General features: G+C 36.1%; 1 protein-coding gene across 1 annotated transcript in view; it reads right to left on the bottom strand.

The window, feature by feature from the left end:
- Positions 1–26,697, bottom strand: part of MTMR2 (myotubularin related protein 2) — a 108,344-nt gene that overhangs the window by 31,397 nt on the left and 50,250 nt on the right. The window contains exons 3-7 of the mRNA XM_082659928.1: positions 15,202–15,277; positions 8,866–8,960; positions 8,600–8,710; positions 6,052–6,153; positions 4,897–4,980 (exon numbers count right to left, since the gene is read on the bottom strand). Of these exons, the coding sequence (XP_082516054.1) occupies positions 4,897–4,980; positions 6,052–6,153; positions 8,600–8,710; positions 8,866–8,960; positions 15,202–15,277 (468 nt within the window). The remainder of the gene's footprint in view (positions 1–4,896; positions 4,981–6,051; positions 6,154–8,599; positions 8,711–8,865; positions 8,961–15,201; positions 15,278–26,697) is intronic.

Here is a 26,697-nt window from a genome sequence, read left to right as displayed (position 1 = left end):
GTAAAAAATAAAGGCACTGTGACATGAGTGACTCATTCAACAGCACATATCTAAGTGTGAGAGCTAAGCAAGTGCCAGAGGTAGGATTCAAAACTGAGTCTTCTAAATGATCTGGAATTAGATTGTGGTGACAGCTGCACAACCTTATGAATATGTTAAAAAACAGTGATGTAGGGCTTCCCTGGTGGCGCAGTGGTTTAGAGTCCGCCTGCCGATGCAGGGGACACGGGTTCGTGCCCTGGTCCAGGAAGATCCCACATGCCACGGAGTGGCTGGGCCCGTGAGCCATGGCCGCTGAGTCTGCGCATCCGGAGCCTGTGCTCCGCAACGGGAGAGGCCACAACAGTGAGAGGCCCACGTACCGCAAAAACAAACAAACAAACAAACAAAAAACCAGTGGTGTACACTTTAAAGTAGAAAATTTTATGGTATGTGAATTATATATCAATTTTAAAGAAAAAAAGAATAGAGAGGCCGTGTGTTTTGAGATGGTATAATCTCCAAAATATGTTAAATGAAAAAGAAGGGTACAGTGTGTACAGAATGCTATTATCTGCTTTAAAAAAATACTCTATACACATTATACAAGCTGTGTAGCATAAAATCTCTGAAAGGATATAAGGGTAATGAGTAACATTATTTCCTAAAGGGAGAGGAACTGGGATGGTTGGGGAACAATGTTGGCCGGAAGGGAAACCTTCCTTTCAGTATACCCTTTTATACCTTTTGAATTTTATACAGAGTGTGAGTATTACCACATCCATTTTTTTTTTATTTAAAAGAAGAAAAAAGGAATACTCTGATGCTTTATTTTTAGTCTCAACATTTATATTAAGAGATTACCCTGAATAGCAAAGGAAAAACCATCAACAAAATGAAAAGGCACCCTATGAAATTGGAGAAAATATTTGCAAACCATATACCTGATATGGCGTTAATATCCAAAATATATAAAGAACTTAAAAACAACAAGAAATCCGATTAAAAATGAGCAAAGGATGTGAATAAACATTTTCCCAAAGACATACAAATGGCTAGCGAACACATGAAAAGATGCTCAACACCACTCATCATCAGGGAAATGCAAATCAAAACTACAATGAGATACCACCTCACACCTGTTAAAATGGCTAATTACACAGCATTGTAAAGCAATTATACTCCAATAAAGATGTACTAAAAAATAAATGAATAATTTTTAAAATAAATAAATAAACAATAAAATAAAATGGCTAATCAACAAAAAAACAAGAAATCACAAGTGTTGGCGGGGATGTGCAGAAAAGGGAGCCCTTGTGCAGTGTTGGTGGGAAACAGTAAGGAGGTTCCTCAAAAAATTAAAAATAGAACTACTATATGATCCAGCAATTCCACTTCTGAGTATTTATTCAAAGAAAATGAAAACACTAACTCAAAAAGATATATGCTTCCATTCATTGTAGCATTATTTACAATAGCCAAGATATGGACACAATATAAGTGCTCACTGATGAATAAAGAAAATGTGGTGTGTATATATATATATATATATATAAAAAGAGTGAGAGATCTCTATATATAATGGAATTTTATTCAACCATAGAAAGAATGAAATCTTGCCACTTGTGACAACATGGATGGAACCTGAGTGCACAATGTTAAGTGAAATAAGAGAGAAAAAAGCGAATATTGTATGACGATCTCACGTATATGTGGAATCTTAAAAAAAAACAAAACAAGAAAACAAGCTCATAGATAAAGGGAACAAACTGATGGTTGGTTGTTGGAAGCTTGGAAGCAGGAGGTCAGGAGTGGGCGAAATGGTGAAGGGAGCCAAAAGGTACAAGCTTCCAATTATAAAGTAAATGTAAGTCACAGGGATACACCGTACAGCATGGTAACTATAGTTAATACTGTATTGTATATTTGAAAGTTGTGAAGAGAATAAATCTTGAAAGATCTCATCACAAGAAAAAGAATCCTGTAACTGTTTTTGGTGACACTGTCTAGATGTTAACTAGACTTACTGTGGTGATCATTTCACAATATTTATAAATATCAAATCATTATGGTGTACACCTGAAACTAATATAATGTCGTATGTCAATTATACCTCAATGAAAACAAGGAAAGAAACAAACAGAAGAGATTATCTTCATTTTCTTCAGTAATAAACTTAAATTTAAAAAAAAAAAGTCTTCTAACTACACCAAATACAGTGTCCTCTCCACTAGACTTTAACTTAGTTGACTCAGAGACAAAGTGTCTAACTCTGCAGTAAAAAGCCAACAAATTAATCTAGTAAATCAAAGACCATAGAGCATCTGTACCATTCAGTATAGAGTTCAATGCTGTATTCTGATTACTGCATTTCCTAATCTCATAATTCTCTTTCTGAATGTGTATAGCTGTTCATTTACTTTTTTTCAATTGGAGTACAGCTAATTTACAATATTGTATTAGTTTCAAATGTACAGCAAAGTGATTCAGTTATAGATATTTTCTCTGATTTTTTTCCATTATAGGTTATTACAAGATATTGAATATAGGTTCTTGTACTATACAGTAAATCAATGTTGTTTGTTTTACGTACAGTGGTGTGTATCTGTTAATCCCATACTCCTAGCTTATCTCTCCCCCCACCTCTTTCTCCTTTGGTAAACATGAGTCTGTTTTCTATGTCAGTGAGTCGCTTCTGTTTTGTAAACAAGTTCATCTATATTACTTTTTTAGTTCCACATGTAAGTGACATTATATATTTGTCTTTCTCTGCCTGGCTTACTTCACTCAGTATGATAATCTCTAGGTCCATTCACATTGCTGCAAATGGCAATATTTCATTCCTTTTTATGGCTGAGTAATATTCCTGTGTGTGTGTGTGTGTGTGTGTGTGTGTGTGTGTACACCACATCTTCTTGATCCATACATCAGTTGATGAACAGTTAGGTTGCTTCCATGCCTTTGCTACTGTAAATAGTGATGCTATGAAACATTAGGGTGCATGTATCTCTTTGAATTAGAGTTCTCATCTTTTCCAGATCACATGGTAACTCTATTTTTAGTTTTTTAAGGAACCTCCAGACTATTTTCCATAGTGACTATACCAATTTACATTCCCACCAAAAGTGTAGGAAGGTTCTCTTTTCTCCACACCCTCTGCAGCATTTATTTGTAGACTTTTTGATGACAGCCATTCTAACCAGGGTGAGGTGATACTTCATAATAGTTTTGTTTTTTTTTGTTTTTGCGGTACGCGGGCCTCTCACTGTTGCGGCCTCTCCCGTTGCGGAGCACAGGCTCTGGACGTGCAGGCTGAGCGGCCATGGCTCACGGGCCCAGCCGCTCCGCGGCATGTGGGATCTTCCCGAACCGGGGCACAAACCCGTGTCCCCTGCATGGGCAGGCAGACTCTCAACCACTGCACCACCAGGGAAGCCCTCATTATAGTTTTGAATTGCATTTCTCTAATAATTGGCAATGTTGAGCCTCTTTTCATGTGATTGTTGGCCATCTGCATGTCTTTGGAGAAATGTCTATTTAGGTCTTCTGCCCATTTTTTGATCGGGTTGTTTTTTCGCACTCACTCTTCAACTTATTCTTTTTCATATTAATTTCTTTCTTTTCGTGGACACAGTTATCTCATCTCCTTTCCAAAGTTCTATGTTGAATGCTACTACAACAGACAGCAATTTTTGCCCAGATTCCCAAAGAATTTCTTTATTTTTACAGTTCTACAGACATTTGTTAGATTTTCTGATTGCTTTGCCACCTAATTCGGACACTGGATTTTTGGTTTAGCAAAAATTTTGCAATGTTACGTGTAGACTCTTGGTTTTTAAAAGCTGATCCATTTATTTTGTATTCTGCTTCATATTTTTCCAGCTGATGGTTTTATAACTGAATGGTTTTATAACTGATGGTTTTATAACTAATTTTAAATTTTACTTGCCACATGCAATTGAGCAACAAAATCAGTTTCAAACCATCTGGATATCTTTAGTTCTCTAGTGATGGTTTTTTATTCTTCCTGGCTTTCTGAAACAAACCTAAAAAATTAGAAGCTTTATAGTAATTAAAATGCAATGTTTAAAATCTAAATATAAAAATCAGAGCCTAATGTTTGTCATATTTGAATTCTAGAATAATTTGAATATCAAATCTAATAATTACCAAGAAACAATCAATGTGTCTGAAAAATTCTCAAGAATGCATAGTGAACATGTGGAAAGTTAAAAATAAAGACTATTTTTGGTAGAGTTTAAGTATTGCAGTATAGGAACTCTGGGAAGTGGTATATTGAGGAAGAATAGGGAGAATGATACACTATAACACAGATTTCAAGACAGAATTCTGCTTTAATCTCCTACTGTGGTGAATCACATTATTAGGTTTTCTAATATTAAGCAAACTCACCTTAGTCATGATGTATTATCTCTTTTGTATACTATCAGATTTGATTTATTAACATGTTATGTAGAAGTGTGTCCTCTGAAAATGTAGAACTTTCAAAATTTTATGTGCAGCTAAATTATAAGTAGTAGAATTATTAGGAAATGTTTTCAGAATTAAATTATAGGATACCCAAAAAGAAAAATCTGAGTGAATAATGCGAATGACATATAAAAACATTAAAATGTAAATATATTTACAATTTTATTTTTATAATTATTAAACATTTTTTCAATAAACTGATTTACTTGTAAACTCTTAGATAAGTAAAGATTCATGAAAGATCATTGACATAGTCTGAAAAGCTGTTTAAAGAAACTGAAAGGTAATCAAAAAAATCAAGATTAGCCTTTGTTAAAGAAACAACAAAAACCATAAAACTATATAAAGCTGTTCACTTCTATCCATGAACATTTTGTTGTAATGAAAAGAATACAGAAGATTGAAATTCAAAAAAAAAGTACTTACCTGCCTTCTATACTCTAAAAGAGAGTCATATAGCTTCCACCCATTTTCAGGGAATACTTCTTTGTACTCAAAAGCAAAAAGAGGCTACAAAAAGTAAAGAGTTAATAGCTAAAAAAGACATTTAAGAAGGTAATGAATCAGAAATGTAACCTTATCATACCCCAAGTTTTCATTTACTTATCTGTAAGGATATTTTGTATTGGTATTCTTCTTTATATTGTTGTTTTAGCCTTTGTTTTATAATTTTGAAAACTTACTTTTTTTTATATTTTCAAGCACAGAAAAGCACAAAGGTCTGTCACCAAGATTTATCAAATGCTAACATATCACCATGTTTCCTTCAGATATCTTTGGTAGCTGTTTTAGGTTTACTTCTAAATAATGAAAGATATTACATAAAAAAGACATCTCCTGATATAATTAATTAGTTTGACATCACAGATATCAGCAGTTAAGCAGCTTTGAGGATTATTATGCTACATTTTTTAAAACATACTGAATAAACTTTTTAATTTGGGGCTTGCAAGCTGTACCAAAAAAGAAACTTTAATTTATCATTAATGTAGACAGAATAGCAGGAACAACTATGATGATAAACACTCCAACTTGAGTCAGAAGACCAGGATTGATTCTAAATTTTACTTCTTACTAACTATGCCACTGAGTCAATTATTTACCTGCTCCTGGTTTCAACTTTAAAATATGGATAAATAATATTTAGCACCACAGGGCTACTGTAGAAGTTAGATTATATAAAATAAATGAGGAAACCTAGTACTGTTAATAGCACACAGTAGGAACTCAGTTCTAAGTATTTATCCACCCTTCCCTCCTGAAATTGCTAGACTTAACTCTCAGCTCTCAATTAAAAAGATTTCACATCCTAATGAAAACCACATACAGCTTTTCATCATGGAAATACCCTGGATAGAAAGATCATATAATGATAGAATGTCAGTCTGCAGGGATGGACCTCCGAAATCAGCTAGTCCAGCTTCCTCATTTTATACCTTAAAAAGCTTGTCCTATAGATTAAATCTAAACTAGACATCTGGCAAAGTGGGACTGTAAACAGAGAGATTCTAAATAGCCTAGTTTCTTGACACTACACCAATAATTATAATATAGCTTTTTCAAAGATGAGAAACCTCTTACCAGGTTATTAGAGACAGGAAATGCATATTTCATTAGATTCTCAAATATAGATCTTCTTGTTCGCCCCTCAGGTTTGTGAGCAAACCGTAAGTTCCGGATATCCTAGAAAAGAGTTATGATCCAAGTCACCTATCATTGTTTGTTCACTTTTTATTTAATGAACAAATAAGGCAACTATTTGTTCATTAAATAAAAAGTGAGTGAATGTGAGATACAAAAATAGACAACAGCTCCTGGAGGCAGGGAAATTACAATGCCTTATTGAGAGAAACAAAAATAAACACAAGACACTCTGATACAAGGCAGAATTCAGAGGACGGAAAATTTCCCTCTGCTTATGAACAAAAGATAGGCCACTGAAGGAGCCAGCATCTCATGTAGGCACTGGAGATTAGAGACACTATATCTGAAGTCATGATATTACATGGCTGAAACACACTATCAACACTATGCCCTGGGACTTCCCTGGTGGTCCAGTGGTAAAGAATCCACCTTCCAATGCAGGGGACGCGGGTTGATCCCTGGTCAGGGAACTAAGACTCCACATGCCATGGGGCAACTAAGCCCCCTCACCACAATTACTGAGCTCGCGTGCCTCAACTAGAGAGCCCGTTTGCCACAAACTACAGAGCCCACGCGCTCTGGAACCCCCACGCCACAACTACAGAGCCCACATGCCGCACTAGAGAAGAGAAAACCTGCACACCACAACTAGAGAGAAGCCCACGCACCGGAAGAAGAGATCCCGCGTGCCTCAATGAATATCCCACATGCCACAACTAAGACCCAACACAGTCAAAAATAAATAAATAAATAAATCTTAAAAAAAAAATTATGTCCTTTCCCTGTGAAAGCTCAATGTCTGTTATGAATTTCCCTATTAAAAACCTGATTAGCTGTTGTTATATTTCACAAATGTCTTCATTCCCATTATGCTTGGTGATCACTTGCCTATTTACAATCCCTTGCCAGGACTCATTTCCATTGGATCTTCAATTCATTAGGCTCCTGCTACTAGACTGATAGAACCAAACTCTGCCTAAAGGTCTTCCTCCAGTCCACGTCCCAAGTTCTTCAACTATCTACTAGCAAAAACTTTGAATAGTTTGACTGATATCATCCAGGCTCTAAAGTCAGATCTAAAGAGCAAAATTCCCTTCCCTTATTTGTTCTCAAGCAGTTTTCTATGCTCAGGCTGAATGTAGATATTCATGTTCCAATTTACTAAGATCTTAATAGCACTAAGAAAATAAATGGGATTGTGAATAATTTCAAGACTATTCATTTTATTTAAGTGGTTTCATCTAGACAGAATTCAAAATAGCTTTATTCCACTGCACTCTGTAAAACTGAGCACACAGACACTCCACTACAATGCACCTACAGAACATGAACAAGTAGAACATTTTATTATAAATCTGATCCAAAATTAGAATGCCAGCTCTACCACCTTTTAAAACAAATGTGTGAGAACCTAAGCTGATACTTTGTTTTTCATCAGTAAATACGTTTACAACTAACAGAGATATTCATAATCAGTCTGTTAAACAGAGCTCTCCAAAAGTACCATAGCAGGGGCCCTACAAATGTTTGGGTTTATTGATAATGGTCTTGTTCTATGGAAAAAGTTATATTTAAAATGATCAAAATTTCAGTCACCCTCTTTCATGTCCTCTTATATTCTATGCTCTATTTACTCTTTAGACCACAGAAGAGCCATCAGGAGACAATGTGCCTGTCACACAACTGACAGCTATTATACTCTTAGAGCCCTTCCAACTATAATGGAAAACCACACAAATAATTACTAAGTCATTAGCTTTAATACTAGATTCATAAAGCTTCTAAGATTGTCATGAGAAAGGATCTTGAAAGTTACGCATATGCTGTTGCTTTTACTCTTTTGGCACTCGCAGAACAGCAAAAGAAAGGAAAAAGATGATCTAGAAGTGAGATGTACACAGCTGTTAATTAGGCTATATAGTAAGGAGAACAGTGACCTTAGAAGTGGCAATGGTATTAAATATTTATGACTGAATGTTAAGATTATAACAATCTAACTCTCATTCAAGTATCAATGCACTTAAGGAATACTAGTTAGATAAGAAAATACGGAAGGTCTATAACATGAAGTTTTCCTCACCATTGTTTTAGAAGCAGAAAAATTATGAGAACTAGAAATAGGAAAGAGAGTTGATTGTATCACAATCAGCTCCTCCACTACAAAGTACTATGAGCCTTAACTGCTCAGAGCCTTATGTTTCTAATTTGTAAATTAAAGGTAATAATGTCCATCATGCTTACTTCAAGATTTTTATGAGGCTCAAAAATGAAATAATGAATGTGAGAGTACTTTGTGTTCAGTCCAAAAAATTCAAGTCTAATTCACGACCAATCACCTTTTTATTACTCCTAAATGTTATTTTCTTCTACCAGAATGACACTTCTAGCATGAAATCCATTTGATATTTTGGAAGTTTCTAAAATATCTATTTAATAGAAAGCTTTTCAAACAAAAAAAAAATTGCATACGTATTACAACATTTACCTTGCACACAGTTTCAAGTCCGTAAGAGTTTTCACCTCGACTAGAAGCACCACCAATTTTTTCTACTCTACTTATAACACCAAGAGAAGCATCTAAAACAAATGGAGGATCCTAAAGGAAGGAAAAAAAAATTAAAACTGAGCAACTGATACTGTACAATTATAGCTGAGAAAAATATTAACTAGAAATGCTTTAATTAACAATGACCAAAGATGAACAAACAACATACAGATGTACATATAAAAATCTGATCCAACAAGCCTTACCCGTTCCATGCTTTTGAAATATAACCTGTAATTCGTAACAGTCAGAGTTCCTCGTACAGCACCAGTGAATGGACATATATAAGTTACATCTTTGGCTGAAAAGGAAAAGAGCCCACAATTTACTATACATTGTGCACTATTAAAAACTGCACTATCATCTTTTCACAAACAAAATTTAAAAGAATTCTGATTGCTAGTCTAAATTATGATCAAAAAAATCACAGAATCAGTGATTCAAAGAGACCTCAAATGCCAAATCCAAGCTTCTAACCACACACTAATCCGGGGAAGGAATGTAGAATAAATGGGAAGGACTGAAGAAGCAGAGGAACATCTTTCACCCTGAGACAGACACAAGGAAACAAAGATGGCCACTCTCCCTGATGGACAGATGAGGTGTGGCAGTTGGAGTAGTGAGTGGAGGAGTAGTGGTAAAGGTGGGAACAACAGTAAATGTCTCAAGTCACAGTCACCAAACATCTAATCATAGTTCCTAGATCATCTCTCCAATCTGCTGGTCTTCTTCTAGCCACAGTCTAGTGTGTCACCATTCCTCTAACTATACAATACCTAAAACATAATAACAGAAAACTCCTGACCTGATTATATTTATATGGAAAATACTGTACAGAAAATGAAACATATGAAATAGATTCTTAGAAAAAATAACAGTACAATAAGAGGGTATTATATTCCTGAACGAGCAACAGATGTCAAACTTTGTAGAGAAATAATCACAAGCATTGTTTAATTAAATGATAAATGATGAATCTATACAGTATTATCGCTTTTTAAAACGTGTTAATTAAGCAGGGTAACTCAGCTACCACCAGCTCAAAATAATATTTAATATGGTAGAGTTCATATGCCCAATACAAAGGTTTTTTGTATCTTAAAACATTCATAAATCCCTGCTATGTCATTACTGTAGCAAAGCAGCAGATAAAGGAACATCTTCATTGTTCCAAGAAACTAAGTCACAATTAGGAGCAAAAAATTTCTAAGAACCTTTCAAGGGACTTCTGGGAAAACTTAGGAACATGAAATATGTTTAATAAGGTATTGCAACTTCCTTGACTTTGCTTTCTATTCCTCACTTTGAAGGACTGACCGCTTTGTATGGAATTTGAAATGAGACTGATCTTCCAACGAACATTTCTAACCTTCAAAATAGCTCCCTTGGGAATGTTCAAGTATGAGCTAAATTATTTGACTCATTGTTTCCAATGCATTTCCAATGCTTCATTTAGAGGGAAGCTATTAAAATTAAATAAACCAATCATTATAGAAAGATACATAAGCTTGCCTTGCAGACATTTTCTTTCCCTTATGAATTTTTGTCTCAACTGGGAAAGCTTTATTCAATGTTACTAAAGATGTTTCTTGATTTTTTCCAGAGCCAATTTTCTTCACTCACACAAGAAAATCAGTCTTATTATTCTATATTCTACTACAGGATATGTCCCTCTTAGTCCCAGCCCAAAGTTTTTGTTACAACTTCCTTTATTCTAAAATCATGAAATAATATACATGAAAGTGCTTCCAAAATTAAAAGTACTCTACTAGATATCGGGTTGGCCAAAAAGTTCGTTTGGTTAATGAATACGTTATTCAATAAAGTTCTTGATGAAAATTACTTACAACCCAATGAACTTTTTGGCCAATCCAAGGGTTTATAGCTATGTTACTATTATCATCATTAGGCTTGGCTTTGCTCTGTCCCTTTTATCCTTTTTCCTCAGGCTGGTGGCAGCTAAGTCACTCTGAAGAGAGAATTTATGCCTAGCAGAGTTTGTACCAAGTAGAAGAGAGACTGTGATCAGGAATCTTAACCAGAGTGAATGACAACAGTAACAACCAGCACTGACAGCCTAGCACTTCAGAATTTATAAAGTACTTTTTACCTGAGTACCTCCCTTAACCTTCAAAACAACCTTTAAATATAAAACCTCTAATTACCTACAATTTTTAGATGAGAATACCAGGGCTCAGAGAAGTAAAACAAATTATCTAAAGTTTCAGAACCAGTAACTGCTAAGATTAGGACTTGAATGCAATTCCTATGACTGCAAATTCAAATTTCCTTCCACCACATCATGCAAAGCTAAGCCACTCAAGTAGCACAGTCTGTCTCCTGTGTTAAAGGGTGAAATACTGCCGTCTGGGGCCACCTCTACTGCTGATGTGCGCAGGCCACAATATCCTGAGACTGTTGCTGCTACTGTTAAAGCATTCTGTTGATGTTCCTAACACTACTCTTTTAAAAAATGTCTAAACTGCAGATTTACATTAGACCAACTAAGAATGTCTTTTCTATATGAAGTAATACACTCAAGGTTACCAGCCTTATCCTTTGTATTACATTTAATTTTTTGAAGAATAATCAAGTCTATACAGATGACTTTGAATCAGAATATTTTATTTAATATATTAGTTATTCCTCTAAATTTCGCAATACTGATACTGCCTAGTGGTACCAAAAGAGCTTAGGTTTACCAGTCCTCTCAAATTTTCCCTGAGCTCACAAAGAATCAATAATAGTTTCCATGAGGCAGACCAAAATGACTTTGAGAATACATATCTATAAGGATGCAAAATATATACAAATAAATGTAATATATGAGAGCATGCAATCTGTGCAGAAAGAGAGGCACAAAAACATACTCTAAGTAATACAAAGAAGGAAAGTCCATTAAGTTATGGGATCGGAGAAGGCTCAAGGAACACAGCCATGTGAGTTGTGCCCCAGTGGTTGGTATCCTTTTAATGGGTAGAGATGTTGATACAGCACTCAATGCAGAGAAGAACCTAAACTAAAATACAGAAGAAGGTAACTATTTGGACAAGGTAAGTATATAGTCTGGATCTCTCTAATTTATATATCACATTCTGTTCATTCCTTCTCAATTTCCCTCCCTAGTTCCTCTTCTACCATTTACCAAAGCTATGTTCTTGGTCCTCTTTTTACTCCATAACTCTCTGGGTTATCTTCCTCCTTTCATTTTCAACTAATATCCATATTCTGATGATTTCAAAATATGTACTTCCAGCCCTGCTCTCTCTCCCAAACTCCTACAAGTTTCTCATAGGTACCTGAAATTCAATGTACATAAATATTATACCAAGGGCTCATGAAAATGAAAGAAAAAGATATCATTCAAGAAATTTCTAGAGATTCCTCCTCTGGATCTGGTAACTGATTGAATGTCAGAGTTCAGAAAAAAAGAGCAGCCGATGGGGCTTCCCTGGTGGCCCAGTGGTTGAGAGTCCGCCTGCCGATGCAGGGGACATGGGTTCGTACCCAGGTCTGGGAAGATCCCACATGCCGCAGAGCGGCTGGGCCCGTGAGCCATGGCCGCTGAGCCTGCGCGTCCGGAGCCTGTGCTCTGCAACGGGAGAGGCTGCAACAGTGAGAGGCCCACGTACCGCAAAAAAAAAAAAAAAGAAAGAAAAGGAGTAAATTTAGAGATAAAGGTGATGACAGTTTTGGAGATGCTGAGCATAAGGGACATCTACAGAATATCCAAGGGCATGTGTCTAAGACACAGGCATTTGTTTTATATGTATTAAGACAGAGGTTCACACTAGAAGTAACAAATTTTGGAGTCATCAGTAAATACATGGTAGGTAAAGCTACTAATTTAGATATGATCAACTAAAAAGAGCAAATAGGAGAGCAAAGGGAAATGAGCCAAGGATGAAGTCCTAACTGGAGTGTTGCTATCTAAAGGAAAGGAAGACAACAGAAGAGATTGAGTGGTAACTTGAAAATCTTTCATAAGGTCATTTATCATAGTGGAAATAGCATATGCTTTAGGCTCAGAAGAGGGAAAAAAAATTGTCTCAATGCTAGCTATAACTTTACTAGCTAGGTAGTCTCCCTATGCCTTAGTTTCTTCATCTACAAAATGGGATTAATATCTTCCTCAGAAGATCACTGTGAGGATGATTTAATGAGACAGTAAGCACTTAATAGTGATAACTACTGTTATTATATAATATCCAGTGGTAATAACACATAACACCTAACTTAGTAGGTAGCTCAGCAGAACAAGCTTAGGATACCTGAGGTGAGTAGGGGGGGAAAAAGGAATGTGGAGGTATTCAATTAAGAATTAAAAGAAAGAAGAGAGAAATGCTAAGTGTGAAGGAACTAAATGTACGTCAGGCAATAACAACACATTTAAGGGATAGGTCCCCTTTGGCTTGCTTATTTTTACACAAGGAAATAACATGCGACCAGGGGAAATCAGGCATTTAAGTGCTTTTTAAAATTATGATTGATAATCAAATGAAAGGTGGTGTTTACTTTGACTGAAAAACCATCTACTGTACTCTCCTATATATTACTTTATTTCTCAAAAGCTATGAGTATTTTCTTTTAATGACTGAATAATATTCCATTGTATATATATAAATATATAAACATACCACATCTTTTTTTCAATCATCTTACGTTATTTCTTTAGAGTTCTTTTACGAACACAAGCATACAATTTTTTCTTTTCTTTTTTTTTAACTGAAGTATAGTTTCTGTACCATATTATGTAAGCTATAGGTGCACATATGGCGATTCACAATTTTTAAAGGTTTTATTCCATTATAGTTGTTCTAAATTACTGGCTATATTCCCTGTGTTGTACAATATAGCCTTGTAGCTTATTTTATACCTAATAGTTTGTACCTCTTAATCTCCTACGCCTATATTGCCCCTCCCCGCTTCCCTCACCCCACCTGTGACCACTAGTTTGTTCTCTATATCTGTGAGTCTGCTTCCTTTTTGTTATATTCACTAGTCTGTTGTACTCTTTAGATTCTATATATAAGAGATATCATACAGTATTTGTCTCTCTTTGACTTATTTCACCTAGCATAATGACCTCCAAGTCCATCCATGCTGCTGCAAATGGCAAAATTTCACCTTTTTATGGCTGAGTAATATTCCATTTTATACACACACACACACACACACACACACACACACACACACACACACACACACACACACACACACACACACACACACACACACACACACCACAGCTTCTTTATCCATTCATCTATTGACAAACACTTAGGTTGCTTCCATATCTTGGAAACTGTAAATAATGCTGCTATGAACACTGGGGTGCATGTATCTTTCTGAATCAGTGTTTTGGGTTTTTTTTTTCCACCCAGGAGTGGAACTGCTGGGTCACACGGTAGTTCTATATATACCTCATCTTCTTTATCTATTCCTCTGTTAATGGACACCTAGAAAAGAATGAAATCTTGCCATCTGCAAGAACATGAATAGACCTGGAGGGTATTATATTTAATGAAGTAAGTCAGACAGAGAAAGACAAACAACCATACCATTTACGTATACATGGAATTAAAAAAACAAAGGAACAAATATAACAAAACAGAAACAGATACAGAGAACAAACTAGTGGTTACTACAGGGTAGAGGGGTGGGGAAAGGGGCAAAACAGGTAAAGGGGATTAAGAAGTATAAACTACCAATTATAAAATAAATAATTTACAAGGATGTAATGTGCAGCACAGGGAATATAGTCAATATTTTATAACAACTTTGCATGTTGTGCAATCTATAAAAATATCAAATTACTATGTTGTATACCTGAAACTAATAATGTAAATCAACTATACTTCAATAAATAAATAAACATCTTAAAAATTAAAAAAGCTATGGGTATTTTGTAGATCACCATGCAAGTGGAACAAAATAAAAGCATGAGGACCAAAAAATAGCTTAAAAGTATGTTTCCAGTTTCCAGTCCATACAATAAGTTAATGCTTAGTTATTTAGGCTGGACAAAGAAAGGCACCTACATGCAAACGGCTTGCTTTGCAATGGCGATGAAATATATTTATCCAAAACTGACAAATTTATTCAGAGTAGGAAAAAATAAAGAAGCAAAAAGAGAGAATGTGCTTTAAGAAAAATTACTTGTACAAAGTGACAATTCAATTTTTTTATCTATGCAACCCACTATCTTACTGCAGTAATTCAAAATAATGAAATTTACTTTCACGAAATTCAGCAACAGTTTTTAAAATAAGTCACCTACTTTCAGTGAAAGTAAAGCAAACCAGAAAAGCAGCAGAATATCATTCAACTTTCATGTTTCCCAGTAGTCCAAATCCAAACACAACCAACAGGTCTAGACTTAAGCTTACAGAACACACTGGATGCTGGGAAGGCTGGCAGTAATGAGTCCACCAAACAGGAGGTGTCTAGGCAGTGAGCCTGTTCTCTGTACATTCAGAGTACTAAATAGTCTGTACAGTCACAAAGGAGGAGGAAATTCAACAAAAAATACCATTACAGACCCATGTCTTTAATATTTTCTCCTGGAAGTAAGGGTGGTTCTTCCATTTCTGCTAATTTGTTAGACTCCCTCAGGACCTGGATTGGAAAGGGGAGGAGAGAGCAAGAAAAGAAACATTTTTTTATTCAAAGGCTAATTTTTTACTCAAATTTCAACTGTGTATGCTTGGTCTTATTTAAAGTTATAAACTATATCACATATACTGCTTTAAATCAAATTATAAAGACTATAATGCTGGCATGTGCAACATGTGAAGTTGCTGTTTTTCTACAAAACACGTACTGAGTGCCTACTCTGTATAAGGTACTACACAAAACACTACGTTTTCTCACTGACTCCTACAACAGCCCTGTAAGAGTAGGTATTATCATCCTCATTTCCTAGATGAGGAAAGAGGCCAGAATTAACTTGTTCAAGATCCTATAGCTAAAAAGTGCGTGGGCGCGCAACTGTCATATGCTAAATATCACAATTGTAATATGCTAAATATCGCAACTGTCGTATGCTAATATCGCAATTGTTGTCCTATGCTAGATACATCCCGATAACTGCCAAAAGCCTCCCCTTTCACCTCTTTCACTGCTAAACAATAACCTTCACTGTCGCCAGTCCTTTACCTCCCATTAATTCCTCAACCTTCTGCAATCTGGCTTTGCGACCTAACCCAACCCCTTCCAGGGAACCTGCTTTCTCCCCAATAACCTCCTCAATATTAAAGACAATGGATATTTCTCAGTCTTTATTTCTATCTCCTCTCCTAGCTACATGTGATACTATCTGCACTTGCCTGCTTCTTGAAAGTACACTCTCCTGGCTAAACTCTTCCTTCTCTGGCCATTCTTTTTCAATGACCTTTATATGCCCTTTGCTCAACCCTCCCTATTTCTTCAAGGTTTGTCCATTTCTCACTTTACTCACTTCCTGTTGATTTCATACCTTATCTATGACATTACCTAACTTCAATCTACATTGTCAGCTGAGATTTTTCTTGGACTCTAGTTCCATACATCCAACTGCTTAATGTTCCTCTCCATCTAGATGTCTCACAGACACTCTGAACTCAACAGATTTAAAATTGATCTGTGTTCCATACTTAGCAAGAGGCACTACCATCCATTTGGTTGTCCCAGCCTGTCTGGGGGGAGGGCGGAGCAGTGGTCTCTGTGAGCAGACTCAGGCCTTCTACTTCAACCTCAATTTGTTTCATTAGACTGAGAACAAATACTACTAGAAAAAAGATTCTCAATTTTTTTTTTAAATAGCTTTTGACTTTTATTTCCTTCCATCCAAAAAGTAGACTTAAGAGTCCTCAAAAGAAGGTAAAAGGGAGAAAAAACAAGGCATTACCACTGCCTTAAAGGTCACCTTCTGCAGGCCGTCAAAACTGAGTTAGATGTCTGCCATGCGTGAGCTCCTATCTGGCACTTACCACACCACTCTAATTGCCTGTCTTCTTCCGTACTAGACCCCTAGAGAAGAGGTACCATAACTTATACAATTTTGAACTCCCAATAAAAATATAACATGAGGCACATATGTAATTTTTAATTGTCTTATAGTCACATTAGAAAAAGAAAAAACAGTCAAAAATTGATTTTAATAACATATTTTATTAAATCTAGTAAGTCAAAACTATTGTCATTTCAACACATAATAAATATTTTTAAGTATTAATGAGATATTTTATATTCTTTTATTCATACTGAGCCTTCAAAATCCAGAGTATGTTTTATACTTCTAGCACATCTCAACCAGACCAGCCGCATTTCCAGTGTTCAATAGCCATCTATCTAGTGGTGCCCATATTGGCAGCACTAATGCAATGAATCTAATTCTTACTGATAGTCAAGTCATTCCCTAGTTTAAGTTAGGTGCTGAGGGAGGATTACACAAAAGGGTTAGACATTACTGCCACAGCCCAATGCTCACCTAAGGCAAATAAAGGAAGAACTACAAAGAACAAATTACTTCTGTTCAATAAATTTGCAATCTAAACAAATTCATACTTTTGAAAATTTTAAAATTTATTTCAGAAAGTCACCTTAGTGCAATACCTAAAGAACTAAAATATATACACACATACATACTTTGTTAATATTCCACATTCTAAAACTCAAAAAATGTCATATTTTTGAATGGTATCTCATTGCCAGTTCCTGATATAGTCTTTTATGCAGTCATAAAAGAAACTTAAGAAAAAAGGAAGAGAGAGAAGTAGGGAATGAAGGAGAAAGGGCGGGCCCATGAAGATGCAGAAAAACAGGATAAAAACCTGCACTATGCAAATATATAGACTTCCTGGCTTCAAATCCTGACTGTGCTATACGTTAGCTAAGTACTCTTAGACAAGTGTTCAACTTCTTTATGCCTCATTTTTTCCACCTATAAAATGGTGATAATTACAGTATGCCACAAAAGGGCTGTTATAACTTAAATGAGTTAATACACTTAAAGCATTTACATCAGTGTTGACACAAAATATATACTTAATAAGTATTTCCTATTTATAGAAATAATAATAGTAAAATTAATAATAATAGTGAAAATTTAGACTAACAAGATTGCCAGAATCTGGTAAGAATTTCTACTAATTATGAAAACAATTAGATCAAAAGATATGGATAATAACTAACACACAGTATACTGAAAAAACCAAACAAGGTTACACATGTGAAAGGTCACATAAAGGGAATCTGCTTTATCCTTTGCCCACTGTCTATCACTTGATTTGGCAATACAATGATTATGTCACTTCCAAAGCTGGGCACTAGTTCTCTATTGCACAGGTATACCTTCTTATAGTTACTACAGTGCTGTTCCCCATGATTTCCTCTCTTTCTATATTTCTGTACTCGGAAGGAAGCTGCAAACCCCAGAAAATATGTGTGTTATAGACAGGTGTGGAGAGAAAGGCAGTTCTGGCAGAGGCACAGGTGTATGACGAGGTACAATCTTCATAAGTAAAGCTTTGCAAAGTGAGAAAAGACACAGGGAAACGCATGCAAGTAGTGCATGTTGAGAATCATAGGCTCTCATATATTCTTGGACTAGAATGTCAGAGAGCAAGACAATGAAGAGAAGCAAGATGGACAGCTTTGTTTGGAAAATCTGCACCAGATGACAGACTTTTAATAATAGGCATACACTGGAGGTTATACATGAACAACTCACTTTAGAGCTCAAGATATAGAAAGGAACTCAAACAAGTACACAAAGCAGGGCCAAGGGCAATCCAGACCCTTTGTTTACTGGCAAATACTGATTCTGAACCAATCTATCCTTAATGAAACAGAAGAGAAAAAAAAAAATCGGGCCTAAAAAAAGATTGTTTGACAAGAAAAAGGTAGTGTCAGCCTGAAGCTCAAAAAAAGAGCAGTTCTCTGAAAATATTCCTATAAGCATTAGTAGAAACAATGTATAAACTATATGGCATACCCAAAAGGAAACCAGCCTATCCCCTAGGAAACAGGAATAGAAAGGAGAGACTGAAACTAAGAGAAATGGGTAAAATAAGGAATTACTACAAAAAAATTTAAATGTAACAGCAGAAGTAAAATCTGTGCTGGAGTTAATAAAGAACTGAATGGATTATTCAGAAGACAGCATTTATGTACAGGGCAAACGTGAAAAACCCTCTAATAATTTGTAGAAAAGAACAGACATAAAAATCATGAGAGAAGATGATAATCAATAAAAGAATTCTATTCCCTAAAGGAAAAAATTAAAACAGGATAGAAGCAACAATCCAATATGTAATTGAAGAACATGCTTTTGAAATGAGTAAAGATTTTCTAAGTTTGCTGATCGAAATAGTTTATCATGTTCCACATAAAAATCAGTGAACAGACATATATGGGTGTATCTCAGCAAAAATTTTTGAACTGTAATTAAAAGACAAACTGTGAAAATATAGACAAAAATGTTTAGAAAGAGAAAGAATTTACATACAAAAGCAAAATCAGGCTACCTTCAAGTTTCTCTGTAAAACCATATTCTAGAAGACAATAAGAAAATGTTATCAGATTCTTGAAGGAAAATGTTGTGACCTCTCTAATGTGGAAGTCATTCTCAGATATGCCAAGTCAACAAAAATGTAACCCACATGTCCTGCTTTTGAAAAAAGAAAAAAATTACCCAAGGCAGTAATTAAGGTGAAAAAGGGGAATGAAGATTAAAACTTATATGTAAGAAATTTGTGGTACCCAGTGAAGACAAGTTTTTTATATCCTAACTGCCTTCCAGCCAAAAAACAGAAAAGAAAACCCATTTGGTGGCAGTAGCCACCATACTAACCTCTCTGAGTCTTAGTTTCATCATTTATATTATTAATATTAATAATATAATATTAATATCCACCTTACAGGCTTGTGAATATGAAATGAGATAGCTGCATCATAAAGGGATTTGCAAGATGCTGTTAAAATATAAGAAATACTTATTATTCACTTAAGAGAAGCATCAACATAAATTTGCACTGTCTCTTCTCACAATGGCTTATTCACATGGTGCTTTATTCCTCCGCTCTAAAATACGCCAGGATTAATATTTGAGACAGCATGTCATAAAGGTAACCATATATCTCTCTAACTCTTGACCTACTAACTTCTAGACTTAGCTACAGAATAGCAAGCATCTTACTATTCTAAAGAAAGCAGCAAGAGAAGTGATGCTAGCTCCATGGTAGCATAAGGCATCCCTCATTTTCATTGTCCTTTAACATCTAAAATTTGGTATCTATCCATGAACAAAAGTGTCCCCATGGGAGCTATGGAATCCAGCACCATATGCCGAGGGACCTAGAAGGAGTCTCCCCCACCACTGCATCGTGTAAAAAGCAGACAGAACCTGATACAGGCTGTAGAACCAGCAGGAGCCTGTGAACTGACTCCAACCCCTCTTAACTGCGGTACCTGGAAAACAATGACATGAGCAAATACCCACAGATGAGAAAGGCTTTATGGAAGTTCAGGTTTCTAAAGAAGTTCCAGCACTCCAGTGGGAACAACAACAAAAAAATAACAAGTTTGGACCCATTAGGGTAAGAGGACCTTTGCCAGTATCACCCCTCCCCCCAAGGTGGCACAGCCTGGAGAAAAAGGTTTGGAATCCCTCTGGGGACAAGGGAAAACAGTGAGTGAGCACACAGCTGTGGGGACACTGCTAAAGAAACCCACCTCTCTCCCACAGCCTCAGAGTATTATTAAAGCAAGAGCTCTGTGACTGGGGGAAGGGAGGAGTTCAGGGAAGAGGCAGGTAAGAATACCAGAGGGCATTAAATGGATGTGGTTCTCTGCATTCTAGACTCCAGGAGGAAGGCCACCATGAGTCACTGGAAAAACTTCATCCAAAGATCCCCTAATCTGACCCACCAGAACTCCCAATTCCCCAAAGGCCACATCCAGACCATCCCCACTCTGCAGCCAGCTCCTTGTTCACATTTCCAAGGGCAACAACAGTGAGAGTACGCTCAGGTAGACAGGGAGTGTACATAGAAAACAAGCCAGGGTCTATGGGAAAGAGAGAAACCACAATCTTGAGCTGTAGCACCACCCTCTGGAAAATGAAAGAGAGATTAATCAACAGCCAGCCTGGGTCACAGTAAGATTTAAAGACATACAAGCTTAACAGTTCTGCCACCAGAGGGAGCAAGAAGTGTGGAGCTGATGTACCCATACAAGGTCACAGAAAGCCCCAGAACACAAGTAGGATCAACAAAAAGTATCTCTCAGCTAGTAAAGATTGGAGGAAGCAACTTACTTCAAATGCCAAAACAGCAATGTAAAACTACAAGGAACATGAAGAATAAAGGAACTGTGACATTACCAAAAGACCATAATTATCCCCCAGTAACTGAAGGCAAAGACACAGAGATCTGTGATTTATCCAGTAAAGAATTCAAAATAGACATTTGAGGAAACTCAAAGACCTACAAGAAAATAAAGAGACAATTTAACAAAATCTGGAAAACAATACATGATCAAAATGAGAAATAAACAGTGACAGAAATCATTGAAAGAACCAAACATGAATTCTGGAGCTGAGAATTCAATGAATGAAATGAAGAATGCAAAAGAAAGCATCAACAACAGAACAGAACAGTCAGAAGATAAGAATCCATGAGTTAGAGGATAGGAACTTTGAAATAACCCAGTCAGAGGAGAACAAAAAAGAAAGAATGAAAAAGAATAAAGAGGGCCTACATGACCTATGGAACACTATCAAAAGAATCAATAGCAGAATCATTGGAGTTCCAGAAGGAGAAGAGAAAAGAAAGGGGGAATAAAGCTTATTAAAAAAAAATAATGGCTCTAAACTTCCCAAACCTGGGGAGAACGTTGGACACTGAAGTTCATAAAGCTAATAGATCCCCCATTGTTTCAATTCAAAATTATTTTCTCCAAGACACATTATACTCAAACTGTCAAAAATCAAAGACAGGGCTTCCCCTGGTGGCGCAGTGGTTGAGAGTCCGCCTGTTGATGCAGGGGACACGGGTTCGTGCCCCGGTCCGGGAAGATCCCACATGCCGCAGAGCGGCTGGGCCCGTGAGCCATGGCTGCTGAGCCTGCACATCTGGAGCCTGTGCTCCACAACAGGAGGGGTCACAACAGTGAGAGGGCCGCATACCGCAAAAAAAAAAAAAAAAAAAAAAAAATCAAAGACAAAGAGAAAATCCTAAGAGCCGTAAGATAAAGATTGTAAACTACAAAGGAACCCCCATTAGGCTATCAGCAGATTTCTGAGCAGAAACCTTTCAGGCCAGGAGAGAGTGGAATGAATGATATATTCAAAGTGCTGAAAGGAAAAAATTGCCAGCTAAGAATACTCTATCCAACAAAGGTATCCTTCAGAAATGAAGACATTTCCAGATGAATAAAAGCTAGATCAGCCATATAAAATTATCACCACTAGATCTACCTTACAAAAAATGCTGAAAGGAATTCTTCAAGCTGAAATGAAAAGACACTAATAGCAACATGAAAATATACAATTCACTGATAAAGGTAAATATACAGCGAGGTTCAGAAAATTCTAATTCTGTAACAGGATGGTGTGTTGACCACATAACTTTCAACATTATATAGTTTAAAGGAAAAGACTATTAAAAATAACTAGAGTCAGTATAATTTCTTCATGAATACACAATATAAAAAGAGGTAAATTTTAACACTAAAAACATAGAAAGTTCAAAGCAATCCCTATCAAAATTCCACTGGCATTTTTCAACAGAAATACAAAAAAAAAACACTAAAATTTGTATGAAACCACAAAAGATCTTGAATAGCCAAAGAAATCTTGAGAAAGAACACAGCTGGAGGCATACTTCCTGATTTCAAACTATATTACAAAGCTATAGTAGTCAAACAGGGTGGTGCTGGCATTAAAAATACACATAGATCAATGGAACAGAATAGAGAGCACAGAAATAAACCCACTCATCTATGGTCAATTAATTTACAACAAAATTGTCACGAATATGTAATGGGGAAAGGACAGTCTCTTTAACAAATAGTGCTGGGAAAACTGGACAGCCAAATGCAAAAGAGTGAAAATAGACTCCTATCTTACACCATACACAAGAATCAACTCAAAAGGAATTAAAGACTTGAATGTAAGACCTGAAAGCATAAAATTCCTAGAAGAAAATATAAAGGATAAGCTCCTTGACATCAGTCTTGGCAATGATTTTTTGGATTTGACACCAAAAGCAAAGGCAAAAAAAGCAAAAATAAACAAGTGGGACTATATCAAACTAAAAAGCTTCTGCACAACGAAGGAAACCATCAACAACAAAAAAAGACAACCTACCAAATGGGAGAAAATATTTGCAAATCATGTATCTGATAAGGGGTTAATATTGAATATACAGAGAATTGATACAACTCAATAGTGTGTTTGGAAATGTTTATAATAAAATATGGGGGGAGTGGGGAGAGTAAGGATTTTAAACTTGACCAGTCATGTTAAGGAAAACCACTGCAGGTTTCTGATAGAGGTAAACGGCATGGTCATAAAGGTGCACAAAACTGTATATGATAAAGATGAAAGGATAATAATCTAGGACAGAAATATCAAAATCCTGGATTAGTCTGTGGTAGGAGAAATAAAGACGCATACGAAATAGCTTGTTGGAAGAAGTGATCAAATTTGACCCTAGGTTTATAAAAAAAAAATACAAGCAATTATTGAGTAATACAGGCTGCTTTTTACTTGAAGAGAACTGCATTTCAGATATGTCAGTAACGAAAAAAGAAATGCAGATTAAACAAAGAAAGGAGTTAAGGTCAAAACAAGAGGTCAACTCAGAAACACCAGGGTCCTACCTTCCTAAAATGAGAGTAGAGAAACTAAGACAGCAAAGCCAGACAGATTCATTAAGTTTGTCAGCATTCACATGGAACTGTCTTCAGCAGAGAAAAAGTTATATAACCCTCAGATATGAGAGGAAGAGAGAAATTCCCCCCAGAAGAAACCCCCTGGAATACATAAAACACTTTCTCATACTGGACCAAAGTCACGTTACTAAGTGGCTATCCATTCTGTTACTATCAGATGCATTAGATGCTGGCCTGCCTCAAGAGCTCTGGCTATATCAATAGATAAGATTATATAAAATCTGCTCTTTACTAGCACCTAATACAATATTTAATCCTTTTCTTAACTATCAAGAAAAGTGTACTGATCACATTAAAATCTTACTGGTGGAAAAAAACACACAGATTGAAATGTATAATTTTTTATTCCTAAAACATAATTCAGTTTTGCTCTCTCCCAACCATGTTTTTTTTCCCCCCATTTTCTTCCATGCCCTCTTTATCAAACTATTTTTGAAATGCTCAGTAACTTTCCATGCAACTCTAACCTACCTCCCCTTCTCTCCTTCTCTCTGATCAGGAAATTACTGTAAAGGAAATTCAGAAACCTTGTCTATAATGATGATCTGGAAGTTGGCAAGTTTATGGGTCAGTTTTCACATGGAATGTCAGATGACAGAAAGATAGGAAAGAATTTTTCTGAAATCTGCAAAACACTAAATTATAATCACCTGAAAGGGAAAAATGAGTCTGTAGAAGTTATACACTATCTCTCACAGCTTCTTTATGTACTATAACTGTGAAGAAAAAAATGAACTTACTCTTCATTGGATAATTCTATTAAAGAAAATTATTTTACATCAATTTCACTTTATTCTATTTTTATACTTCACTGACAAACCACAAAGTATGCAAATGAATCATACAAACCAAACTCTGAAGAGGCACAGACTGGCGTCTGGGATGGATCTTACTGGTTACATATTCGAAAGTACATCCAAATTCAAGCACAAGGAAGCCCGTTCTTTTTATAACACTGCCAAGGACACTGGTTTTCAGCTGAAACCACAATTAGTAAGATATGGATAATATTACATCACCATCAATGATTGAACAACAACAAAAAAGGGGCGAGTATCTACAGAGGAACATTCTGGAAAGCATCACTTCATGCTATGGGTTGAACTGTGCCCCTCAATAAACACAGTTTGAGGTACTAACTGACAGCACCTTGGAACATGACCTTATTTGGAAACAGAGTCAATGCAGATGTAACTAGTTAAACGAGGATATACTGGATAGGGTGGACCCCTAATCCAATATGACTGTTGTCCATATAAGAAGACATCCCTAGAAGACACAGAGATACCAGGATAAAGCCATATGAAGATGGAGGCAGAGACTGGAGTGATGGATCTACAAGGCAAGGAACACCAAGGATCGTTGGTCCTCCCCGGCAGCAAGAAAAGAGGTATCAAACAGATTCTTCCTCTGAACCCTCAGAAGTAACCAACCCTCTCAACACCTTGATTTTAGATTGTGAGAAAGAAACAAAAATCACTGTTTTTCAATCCTCTACTCTCAACACTTCTGACACCAGATGTGTGTTTTTTCCCACACCAAGTAATTCTCCAATTCTCAGCGAATACCAACTGGGTGCCCTATAATTCAGTTACTACACTATCACCCATGGTTAGTGCAGACTTCACATTATAAGGGCTTAGTCCCACAAGACTGCCCCCTACTTCAAGCACTAATCTCAAGTCCCAGGTTGCCAACTGTACTTCTGACCAATCGTTCATAAATCAAGGGTTCCCACAACCCCTCCTTGGGTTCAATAATTTGCTAAAATGGTTCACAAAACTCAGGGAAACACCTTACCTACATTCGCCAGTTTATTATGAAGGACAGAACTCAGAAACAACCAGATGGAAGACCTACATATGGCAAGGAATGGGGTATGAGGCTGTGTGGAATTTCCATGCCCTGTCTGGGCATATTACTCTCCCAGAACCTCAAAGTGTTCACCAGTTTGGAAGCTCTTTAAACCCCTTCAGTAAGGGTATTTTTATAGATAAGGGTATTTTTATGGAGGCTTCATTACTTAGACATGATTGATTGAATTACTGGCCATTAGTGATTAACTAAACCTCTAGCCCCTCTCCTCTCCCCAGAGATGGGAGGGGGCTGAAAGGTCCAAACCTAATCAAAGGTGGATTCTCCTGACAACCAGGCCCCATCCTTAGAGGCTTTCCAAAAGTCATTCATTAATATAAACTCAGGTGTGATCCAAAGGGGTGTGTTATGAATAACAAAAGATGCTTTTACTTTTATCACTCTGGAAACAGAGACAAAAAATTATAACAAAAGATGCTCCTATGGCTCTTATCACTTAGAAAATGACAAAAGTTTTAGGAGCTGTGACCAAGATTTAAGGATGAAGATCTATATATATATATATATATATATATATATATATATATATATATTTATTACATACTCCAGAACTGTGAGAGAATAAATTTTTGTTGTTTTAAGCCACTCAGTTTGTATATTCTGTTACAGCAGCCCTAGGAATAACACACCTAATATCAAGAAAAATTTTCAAGTTTAAATCTTAAAATGCAAGGTGTTCATAACTGCCAAAACTTGGAAGCAACAGAAAAGTCCTTCAGTGAGTGAATGGATAAACAAACTGTGGTTCATCAATACAAAGGAATATTATTTAGTGATAAGAAGAAATGAGCTATCAAGCCACAAAAAGATATGGAGGAATCTCAAGGGCATACTGCTAAGTAAAAGAAGCCAATCTGGCTATGTATTAGATGATTCCAACTACATGACATTCTGGAAAAGCAAAACTATGGAGACAGTAAAAAGATCAGTGCTAGTCAGGGGTTCAGGGAGAAGCGGGGGAGACAAATAGGTGGATTAAAGAGTGCTTTTAGGGTAGTTAAACTACTTTGTATGATACAGTAATGGTGGAAACGTCATTATACATTTGTCAAAACCCATAGAATGTACCACACAAAGACTGAACCCTAATGTAAACTACAGATTTTAATTAATATTATTATGTGTCAATATTGGTTCATCAATTATAACAAATGCACCACACTAATATGTAAATAGGATGTAAATAGGAGAAACTGTGGAGGTTGAGGAGGGGAATAACATAGGGC

The sequence above is a fragment of the Grampus griseus genome (genome assembly GCF_964374135.1).
Source record: "Grampus griseus genome assembly, chromosome: 8".
Taxonomy (NCBI): domain Eukaryota; kingdom Metazoa; phylum Chordata; class Mammalia; order Artiodactyla; family Delphinidae; genus Grampus; species Grampus griseus.
The sequence above is the reverse complement of the archived record's forward strand: the minus strand, read 5'-3'. Positions and strand labels throughout refer to the sequence as shown.